The 11,852-nt window shown below is 33.3% G+C and overlaps 1 protein-coding gene across 1 annotated transcript in view; it reads right to left on the bottom strand.

The window, feature by feature from the left end:
* Positions 1 to 1,645: 1,645 nt before the first annotated feature.
* The window catches only part of LOC149798654 (uncharacterized), a 45,608-nt gene continuing 35,401 nt past the window's right edge, over positions 1,646 to 11,852 (bottom strand). Inside the window, exons 6-9 of the mRNA XM_089957498.1 lie at positions 11,375 to 11,518; positions 10,848 to 10,877; positions 10,450 to 10,479; positions 1,646 to 8,196 (exon numbers count right to left, since the gene is read on the bottom strand). Coding sequence (XP_089813624.1) covers positions 6,893 to 8,196; positions 10,450 to 10,479; positions 10,848 to 10,877; positions 11,375 to 11,518 — 1,508 coding nt within the window. The 3' untranslated portion in view covers positions 1,646 to 6,892. The remainder of the gene's footprint in view (positions 8,197 to 10,449; positions 10,480 to 10,847; positions 10,878 to 11,374; positions 11,519 to 11,852) is intronic.

Here is an 11,852-nt window from a genome sequence, read left to right as displayed (position 1 = left end):
ATGGACAGGTGGTCATTCTAGCTGGTATGTATTATCAGATACGACGCGTGTTCAGTATGAAAGACCATGCAAAGTATAATTTGTATACTGGTGGCAAGACAATTTCCTAGCTGAAACTCTCCCTAACTACCAGATCGCTTTTCGACAAATCGAACTGGATAACATCATTCCATCTCTCAATAAATATAACGTTCGATGTTTATATGTAGTAATAGTGTCATGATATTGGCCAACAGGAATGTTCTGTCCGTTTAATCTTTCAATGAATTATTCAGAAGGTCCATGCTCGGTCGAAATATAGGTAGTATAGCTATGTATCTTGCCTGAGCGATTTGAAAGTATCCGACTAGCATCTATCCTAACTAAAGCAAGCAAACCATTTCATATGTTTGTACGGATGACTATGATTAAATAATTATGCAAATAAATGGTCTAAATGAGAGGTCATTCTTCAAGGTCGAAACCATCTGCAGTCAGAATACGGTTTGCCCAATAATTTAATACAATGTTGACAAGACTAAATATGCTGTCCCTCATACCTCATACACACTATTTACTAGAAAACAACGATATTTTCACACATCCGGTGTGTCAAATTTCAAGCAGTCCACTTAAAATTGCAGTTCCATGGTTACCATGGTAACCTTCTGTCATTAGCCGTATGTGTAACTTAGTAAAAATGTTAATCCGCATCTGCCCTGTTCTTGTTGACATTGTTTATACACGGGGACCATATTAATGTTGTGGGAATATATATTAAAGTGATATGCGTGTTAATGCAAACTGAGATAAAAGATTGTTGCAAGTTGTTTTAGATGTGTTTCTACTCGAAGGTCGATGGTACCATATGTAATTACGCCGAATTTAATATTACGCTGAATGTCGGATGATGCATGCACATAGTGATGTTGGCGCTGATAATGCTCAAATAAGGTGATGGTGACGCTGATAATGCTCAAACAAGGAAGCTATGATTAGCGTGCATAAATGACTGTGCCGGATTCCTATAAAACCTAGAATAAGTTTAATCATAATATGAGAAATATTTAAGTTTTAACTAAATCATTATACAATATCTGTCTGTCTTTTGAAAGAAGAAGAAGATGATGATGATGAAGAAACACTATGTTTAAAAACATTAATTGAGAAAAAGATAAGATAAAATGATATAAAATATTCCAGATTTTCCGTTCCAATGATTGGTCAATTACATGTTTAACGGTAAATATTTTACTGTTATGTAAAAGTAAATATCCATTTGAACAGGAACATGTTTAAGATAAAAAGTTACAAATACTATTTAAACTTTTTATATTGTTCTTTCTTCAAACTTATTATGATACGTGAAATTCTATGTAACCATTCTTCTAAAGGAAATAAAGTATACCAGTCTCGCTACTTGAACTTCTTCCTTGTACTACAATTGTCATTAAGACTAAGTTATTATTATTAAAAGATCAGGATTACATGGTTCCATTTATGCAAGATTAATAACACACGTAGATTGGTGTTACAACAATCACTATCTATTATATATATTATTTTCCACCTTGAGCATAAATGTACACAATAAATATTACAACGATGAAATTTAAATACTTACAGCTTAGAGCATATAAAAAGAAATATAAAAATAACAATAAAAAAAACAAGAATAATTATATTTGCTACGAAATATGTTCACTTTAAAACACAAAAATGGTTATATATCATCATATCATGTGCAGAAGATACATTTTATTTAACATGACCCAAAATGGTATAAAGATACTACAACAACCTGGAATGAATGCATTACATCGAATATGATAGCGCTTGAAGAGTTATCGCCAAGGACATTATAAATATTAATAATTGATAAGTTCTATCACAAATTCATTATTATATAGTAATTTAAATCAACTAGCATTGGTGTTCCGAATGAATTTCAATCTTGAAAATGATATCTACCAGTAGCGTGGAACAGTGTTGATGTGCAAGCATTCTATGTGTATCATAATGAGATAATATAAAATGTAATTGAACGAATTCACATTAATTCCAAATAGTGATGCAGTCCTAAATGAATGAGCAATTTGTAATTCCAGTAAAGACTGACCATGTGATAGGAAATGATTGATTCTTTGGTAGACACTATTTATATTAACAACAATTAAACACATGTACAGTCCATATTGAGAGTCATTTGACATTAAAATAATTTCTAGAACATTCTAAGCTGTGCACAAGGCCAGGTCTTTTCCCAAAATGTAGTAAAGAGATATATAATATCAGGTTGACTATGTTTATCTCAAGGGTAATACCAATATCCTGGAGATATGAACACATGTTTACTTCCAAGTAAAAGTGCGTTTAAATATAATCTAAATTCATAGACAAGAATAATTTGCAATATGATGTTTACTAAAAATAGTCCTTGAAGACCCAAATTCCTACCCTCAAATAATGGCAAAGGTCAGTCAAAAACACAAAGTAAATATACATAGCAGTAAGAAAAATAATCTTTGAAGTTACTACATAGGTGACATATTCCATAATATTCTCTGTCTATAAATCTGCAATTCATTTCAAGCAAAATACATTTACAAAGCTGGTTAAGAACTAATGCTCCATGAGCTTTTGAATTAAGGTTGACATATGCCCTCTGTGACATCTGTCTTAAATCGTCCGCCAATGCTGCGATCGGCTCCCCAGTCAAGCGCATATGGGATTCCAGTTGTGACAACCATCTACTCTGTTGTCTTGTATTGCTAAATCTTTGTCCCAATTATCGAACTAACGCTTTGTAAGATCTCTTTTCCTCTGTAGATAAACTAATGTAAAATGTTCTGGCTGGTCCTCACAAGCTGGCTGCCAAAGGTAGAACTTTTCCGATTCTTTCCAATGCCCAAGTTCTGCGCAGATTTCAAAATCGTAATTATATTCTTCCCAATCTTCAGTTCCACTAAATGGTTCTCGCTTAATACTAAAAACAATACTTGTTCTGCTATTTCTAGGTCCACTGGCGGTTAGCCTTGCTTCGTACTTCATTACATCTCCCCCAACTTCGTTATCATATATTGCATCACAGCTGTCGTGGGAAACTTATTTTCTTCGACATATATATCTCCTTGGCAAATTTCTATCAGGTCTTCGTCTTCCTGTCTAAATTCACTTTCTGGGTCGCAACTTTGTGCCATTCTCAAAACAATGAACACTAGAGTATCTACCGGTATTTCGCCCTCCATTAGTATCTCAAGTAATTGTGGTTTATATATAACACCCTTAATGTTGCCACCACACTTCGAAAATGGACTTAGATTCGATCCTGGATGTCGCCTAGAACTATGACATCCCACTTCCGACACCAATTTTAACAGATTTGGGTGGGTATGGGCTAACTTGTTTAAATGTATCAATACATTTAAAGAATACTCAAAGTCAGGCTTTTTATTTCGACTATGAAATTGTGATAATATGCTTAATACAAGAAATATTTATATGTGACCGTTTGGAGAAACTTGAAAGCAAACCATTAGGCAGGGTTACATTATTTCAATATTACAAGAATATACATTGAGACTGTGGCTTTCTAAATGTATATTTATTGTCTCCTCTATTCTTGCATTCATTCATTGAATAACTTTAGTGTTATTAACTTGCCTTTCTCTGGTGTTTTTGCCTGTATAAGTTCTGGATCACATTCGCTATATTCCAATATGTCAACTTTATCTGAACAAAAATATCGAATAAATTGTCGTATTGATAACAAATATAGAGTGGATACTCTAACATACTTGAAGGAGTTCAAAATAAGCCCGAATCATCTATTGATAACAGCAAGTTCTGACGTTCAATTCCAATAATTATTTAAAAAATTAAATACGTGGAGGAATATCATCTTCTAGGAATTATACAAAAGCCCTGTTTTTCAAAATGGATAACAAACTACAAAATCACTAAACAAAAATCAGTGCCAGAGCTTGCATAAAACATTTTGATGGTAGCACAAACTATCATTCCATGTAAATTGTGCATTGTTCCAATAGTTACATGTTGCTTGAAGCAATTTCATATGCTGGGTATGCATCTGTACAGGATTATTTCCTCATTCAAATCCTTTTATTATCACAAAAGATAAAAATATAAACCAATTACTGAAATATATGTTACTGAACATCTACACGACCTATATAATGTTTGTTAGAAGTATTAATCATTCAAGTAAGAGATCTACGGTCGATTGTTGGAAGTTTGCATCAAATATTTTGCTAGCTTTCAATGTCAAAATGATAACTGTTTATTGGAATAATATAGTGCCTTGCTTGATAGGTCAGGCTTGCGACTTTCTGAAATGTGTAATCTATGATAGAACATGACTTAGCATTTCAGCAAAGATAAGTATCAGTTTGGACGATCCTAACGAATATATGTTACACAAAATCCTACAATTATATCTGTCTGATATGTTTTAAGCTTGGAAGCGGTATTGGTTTGTAGACGACACTTTGATTTGCATGATTCCCCTAAGATATACTTGCTATGTATATTTACACTTGACTCTCATGAATTTGCACTGATAATTGTTTGTCTTGAATTGTTTTCAGGCACATATTGCTAAATATACCCAATTATAGCCATACGAATTATTAACGGCTGGTATAGTACTGCGAATCGGAAAAAAGTTAACAAAGCAAAATTATATTGTCATTGTTAAACGATGTTTCTTGCTTGTTTACATTGCTGGTGTTAGTAAACACAAAACTCAGTGACTGAGATGGTGCAGTGTGACGCTGATCAATCATCAGTCAATGCAAATTGGCTGAAGAGCGAGGGTAAACATCGTAAGGGTTTTGCAGCACGCGTTTAACAATAGGTATTAGCTACTTCACAGTTTGCTTCAAACGGATATATTACAATACATGATCTACTTAACCATGCACCATATATGTGAAGCATATATTAGTTTCCCGTTCTAGTCCAACCTAGTCGTTTAAAAAGCCGCTGAATATCTGACAAAAATATACGTTTATTTTAAATCATCATGATGTAATAATACCTTAAAGTGGGGCATCGTTATGTTTCCATCGAACGAACACCATATGAAAGTTATTAATGCACACCTTTCGTTTTCTGAAGGGATGTTCTATTGAAAAACTTGACGTGGCATATTCAGAAATTTGTTGCTAACAAAGAAACTCTCAATATGATTTGCTTAGGCATTATTTCACATTATCAATTAATTAGACTCTGCAGTATTCACTCAAGACTAAACAGGTCCACATTAAAAAATCCTTGTGGCTTCTGCCGATATATAACTATGAGTTCGTAAATAAAGCCTGTTTCCACAAGAGTATGATATAATAATAATGATAATGTTAATAATAATAATGAGGACTTTGTATTGCGCCTAATCTTTAGAAGCTCTACGCGCTTTACAACATTAGACAACACATAGAAGATAAAAACATATAATGCTATGATTACAAAAACAAAGTCCATGAAATTAGAAAACATTACAAAAACATGCTGAGAATATTTAAGGTAGGAAACATTATTCAGTCTTTTAGTTTGTTCTTGCAGTCGAAATAAGTGAGTTTTGAGAGCCCTCTTGGATGTGATCACTGTGTCTTTGTGTCTAATTTCAGTGGGCAATTCATTCCACGTTGCTGGGCCCTGGTATGCAAAAGAACGCTGTCCATATGACTTTGTTTTCATAGTGGGAATAATGAGTATACGATTGTCAGAAGAGGAGAGTAAGTATCTTGCTGGTGTGTACACATGGGTGAGGTCGGATAGGTATCTTGGACTAGAGTCCGATAGTGAAATGTAGCACAGAGAACATATTTTGTGTTTGATTCTGGATCGAATGGATAGCCAGTGTAGGGTACAGAGCAGCAGGGAGTTGTGCTCTGATCGTGGTACTCTAAGTATGATCCGTGCAGTTGTGCTTTGAACTTTTTGAAGTTTCTGTAGCAGATATTGAGATTAAACAGACAGAACTGAGTTACAATAGTCCAGTCTTGAAAGTACTAATGAACACATAAGTGTTTTAGTGGCATCAACTGAAAGATATTTGCGAATTGAGCTGATGCGTCTCAGCTCAAGATATGCAGTCTTGCATATATTCTTGACATGTTGGTGCAATGTGATTACATATGATATATATATATATATATATATATATATATATATATATATATATATATATATATATATATATATATATATGATTTAGGCATTATTTACAATCTCCAGCAGGTATTGGTATGACAGTATCTCTAGGAAAAGTGTACAAGATTGTGTGGCATATTTATATAATATTTTTCAGGAATGCATTTGGAAATGAACCTTACTAGTGTCAGGAAAAGCATTTACAGGAAAGACGCCGCTCAGTGATACATATACACTAAAAGGGAAATTCTAATCAAGTTGATACGCAGACTGAGCTACATTGGTGCATCTGCTAACCAAAATATGCTTCAATCCACTTAGAATAAAATGATAATGGTTGACGTATTAAATACATTCTTCAGCACAATTTAAATTGTTCTGTAATAACTATACACATAAACTAAATAAAACATAAGTGTGTTAATAAAGTGTATTTAATATATCGAAACCTTTGTTTGAATACCACAACCAACTTGCATCCAATATCACATTGATTCGATGTCTCTCAATCTTTAGAAACGTATGCTATAACCATGCTAATTTCTGACACATTGGATATGACCCAGGTGTTCGGTATAGTAAGAGATGTGGTTCGTTGCAAGAAACAATCGCATATAGGACATATTTATATGTGCTTTTCGGTTTTATACTGGGCTGGAATGTTGCCAGAGTAAGTTATAACTCATCTAAACATCCTCCATGCTAGTCTGTTTATGTGTAACGAGTGACCCATATTAATTTAATCTTTCGACTCGTTTGATAGAAATCTTAAAAATTGTACCAAATCGTTTGAAGATTGAATTACAGTGATGTAAGGCTGTATTTCTTCGACTTTTAGCGTACTGATATAGATGGCAGCTAGAAACATCAGCATCACTTTGTGCCGAAATGAAATTGCATGAATGACACCCTCCTCGTTTGACTCGATAGACACCAGGCTGATGCTGACACAAAAGTCTATAATAAACTGACAACTGTCTTCGGCAGTCAAGTTTTGCTTCTTGAATATATTATCAAAATCCTGCTTGTTAATCATAATTCCATCTTTGTTGTCAATGAAGATCTTAAAAGCTATTTCGCCTAGAAATTTTACAATCTTTCCGCAGTGAATTACGAAATGCTTATCTTTGAGCACGACACTGTTTTCAAAACCAAATCTATAATCATCTACACTGGAAACAAGTGAAAGAACTTTTCCTTTTATTTGTTTCTCTAAGACATCAAGCAAAAACTCTGATCTTTTACTCGGTAGGATGCAATTCATTTTCCACGCTTCTACGAGGAAGGGGAAGAAGATAGGCTCTGTCGTAAACTCGTCTAATTCATTTGATTCGATTGATCTGAAGAACCCATCAATCACTGCTTGTGGAAAACGATCATCTTTTAAAATCTTTTGTGCACGCTTTATCATCTCTTCTTTTTTCAAGCCTTTTAAATGAATTGCGCGGTCAACTGCAGTTCCTTGATAGTACCTGCCCCATATCGAAGGGGTCGATGTGATGATAACTATTGCGTGTTCTAGAGCCTTATCAGATAAAAGTTTCTTCACGTTGGTAGAATCTTCACTATATTCGTCAAGACCCTGAATGATGATAATCGTGTTATGATCCTTGATGTAATCGTAAACATCAATGTGAAATTGATCAAACATAGAAATATGTAGATATGAAAGCAGTTCATTGATATTTGCAACTTTCTGGACCTTACCCAGGGATATATTGAAAAGAAGCTCATATTCTTTTAGAAATGTTATATTATCATTCGACGTCTGATCATTTGGATCATGCGCCTTACACCACTCTTGTGTAAGTGTATTACACCACGTCGTCTTTCCACAACCTACCTCTCCCTGAATTAAGATCCTTTTTAGAGGGTGTTCATTTCTTTCAAAAACATTTCTGTATATATTGATATCCATATCCGGCTCCCATCTAATAGCGCCATCATAAATCTCAGTTTGTAAGTTTATTTGACTATCAGCCTTTTGAAATTGTGTTCGATCCTTGTAAATACGAACCAGCTCCTTGGTCAAGGATTGTACCGCTGCAGATATAAAAAGGCAACATAATATAGCCCATTGTAGATAAAGTACTATGTAAATAAAGTATGCAATCATCTAACATTTATATGCATCAGCTAGAAGAAACTCGTACCAAACATTATTAATTTGATGAGGTTAGGAGCAGATTCAATGTTTAAGATCTCTGATACTGGTAGCATAATATTCTTGGAGAGAAAAGAATATAGAACAGGTAATTGATGTCGTTAAATGAAACATAGTCAATTTACACTGCTGTACTAATTTTTAAATGCCATGCAGAAATGCATATCCAGTATCCATTTATGGCTATTTTATGCATTCCCTAGGGAAACATATGTGACAGATTAGACATTGAAAATAATGAAAGTTCGCATTGCATGGTTATTGATTTCTGTTTGCATATTTAGAGTCGCATGCAACTTACCTGCCCAGCTGGCATGGAGTAATATATGTGAATTATGTTCGCTAATAAACAATAGGATTTTATCTTAACATTATTTTGTATTAATCTTTCAACAAAATATCTAACTATAAAGCATAACAATACAGTATATAAAGGGCATTTAAGTCAATCGACTTTGAATGAACTAAATTCATATAAACATATCTGAATGCAATACATTTTATTTCATTTTTTTCTCTTTTTTTCTAATTCCAAAATATAGCGTGAAGTGTTCTGATTCATTGAAGTTTTAAATGTTTGGTTTTTATCCAATCCATGAGAGGTGATTTAAATTTTTGGAACATTGATTTCAGAAACATCTCCATGTTCGAAAATTATTCCTATATAATGAGAACACCTAAAGGCTATTTGCATAAAGGAACGCCAGTTCTTAAAGAGACGATCTTCATATTTGCGCACATAGAACTGAAATGGCTGGGAGGGGTCAAAGTTGCATATGACTATGTTGTGTTGCTTACAGAAAGTGTGTTTGTGTGTGATTAGGATTTTTCACGAATCTTTAACAATGTTTCAGTCATATCGCTACGATATCTGCAGTGTGGCAGTTTATAGTGATGACTAGCGCTGGGGCATCATGCCGCAGACATGTAGCATGATGTCCCACCCAGTCACATTCTCCTGACACCAGGCCCACCAGTCCTAGCACTAACCTCTTAATGCTGAGCGCCTAGCGAGGCAGCTGTTAGTGCCATTTTTGTAAGTCTTTGTTATGACCCGGCCGGTGTTCGAACCCACGACCTCCCGCTCCCATGATGGACGCTCTAACTGCTAGGCCACCGGAGCGGTCGCTTACAGAAAGAATACGAATTCATGATACTGTATCTTCAATCAGTCAGGAAATTATTTGTTGCACGTTGCTGGTGACAAAACAAACATGTGAGATAAATATTTTACTAGCTTTCTTCTTTGTTGATTGCCTCCTTTAGATAATCAAGGCCAAAGTGAAAAAGATACAGGTTTCATCATGATATAATTTCATGTAATATTGGGAATATATTTTTGTATTCTTTGTCATTTTTTCTTCCAAATGAGGCAATACACAGCTTGAAACGCGTGTATATTTCGAATAAACGTCAGTCTGCTTCTTGATGTGGGTATCAGGTATGGTTGCTTTGAGAATAAATGAAATGTTCGTCATTTCCGAAGTTTGTGTTTTGAAACAAGCTCACATTTGCTACGAAAACGAAATAATAATTGTGTTGTTACATTCGTGATATCAAGAAACATAACTAGTTTAATTTGCAATTCTTTATTAGTACACATATAGCATAAAACATTGTACGGCAAAAGAGATAAACATTTAATGGTGTATCTCAAGGTAGGAATTAAGCTTTTGAAAAAAATCTGATATTTGAAGTTTTGGGACCTTTTTATTATAAAACGTCGAACAAACGAAAACATAAAAGGGACATCAATGAATGAAACTGGTCGAATGCTTTAGAAATTATTCAATAATTCTAAGGTCTGTAATTTACTGATATAAATGATTCAATCATGCTACCATAGAATGTGGGGAAATATAACGAACTGAAGACGAGGATATGGATGCAATAACGTAGGCGCAGATGTTAAAATTTATTCAAAGAAAAAAAATATTTTAAAAAATCATGAAAGATATAAAATATTTAGACTTGTCTATCATGTTGGCAATAAGAATTTTCCTTTATTTCGTTATGTTATATTTTGATAGAACATGCTGCTGGAAGAAATATATATATATATATATATATATATATATATATATATATATATATATATATATATATATATATATATATATATATGTACTAACCTAGAACATCCCGAAGAAGAGGTATGCGATCTGTCAGAAAATAGAAAATGCACAGTTCTAATACGTGGTAATCCAAACAAGCAAACAAACCGTTAATACGTAAAATGTAATATGACAAATGTATTTCATAGGAACATCAATGCAGTTGAATTAAGGTGAATCAGTCAAGACACTTTGCGTTGTTTATACTTCGTTTATGTAAGATGGTTTTTTTTGCATGCCGGCTACTACTAATAAAAGCAAATACAATTACATCAAAATGAAAATAACAGAATGAAAAGGATTATCATGTATCGGCCGATCAAGCAATTTGTTAAAAATTCTGAACTGTATTTTTTTATAGTGATGATATAACAGATAACTTAATTGATGAAATGAAACAAGAAATAATTACTTACCGCGAACATTCTCTTCCAGTTCGTTGAATTCTGTCGGAAGATAAAACATAGATAATTATAACATATTCTAATAATTATTTCCGGCAAACAACTTTAATCGTGCATTAAGAGTCTTCAGTTACTTTTGATATCAATATTTGATCTTTGTTTTTTACTCTCTCTTCTTCTAAACTAGCGCTATTAATAACTGACCTATATTTGCAACATTATGTTACTTCTAGCTCTTAACAGGAGTTAATGGTGAAACATATAATGATTGCTTTTAAAGTTTGAGAAAAAGTGCCACAGCTTATATAGATTAAATCAAAACTTTAATTTGCATATTTTTTTATTCACAGATGCAAACAATAACACACACACACACTCTAAGATATATATATATATATATATATATATATATATATATATATATATATATATATATATATATATGTATTCTTGTAATTCCACACTTGCTTTTAAAAATTAGAATAATATTCATTGGAGATATTACCATAGATAAAATGCGATAGTAGAATGATCGTTACCTTCAGCGTCCCTTTTGGTCTTCTGTAACCGTTTTCGGAACCAAACTGCCGGGAAAACAGCTGCAAAAGTGAAAAGTATCGCCAACGATATGCCGATCCATGCTCCCACTGGAAGTGAAGCCTTTACTTCAACTGTTTGGGTTGCTGAAGGAAAAAATGGCAAACAATATATATTTAAAAGTCGCAAGTGAGATTTTAAGATTGTTTGGTTTAGTTAATCTTGATAACCGATGAATGTGAAACAAAGTATTATAAACATTCGTAACAATTGCTATTAAAATCCTTCTATAGTAGGTTCGATACTACCAGGAAATAATGTCATTAAAAAGTATTTAAAATTCTAATATGGCACTGTGTCTACTCGACGTCGAATTAACGCTTCGAAAACTGTAGCTTCTTCTTTAATTTTTTAATGTCATCAGGGCAAAATAATAAGTATTGTTCCCGATTGGACATATTGCTTTTGAGAAAAAAAGAC

Source organism: Sinohyriopsis cumingii, chromosome 5 (genome assembly GCF_028554795.1).
Source record: "Sinohyriopsis cumingii isolate HCF-2022 chromosome 5, ASM2855479v2, whole genome shotgun sequence".
Lineage (NCBI taxonomy): Eukaryota > Metazoa > Mollusca > Bivalvia > Unionida > Unionidae > Sinohyriopsis > Sinohyriopsis cumingii.
This window is presented reverse-complemented; position numbering and strand designations above follow the sequence as displayed.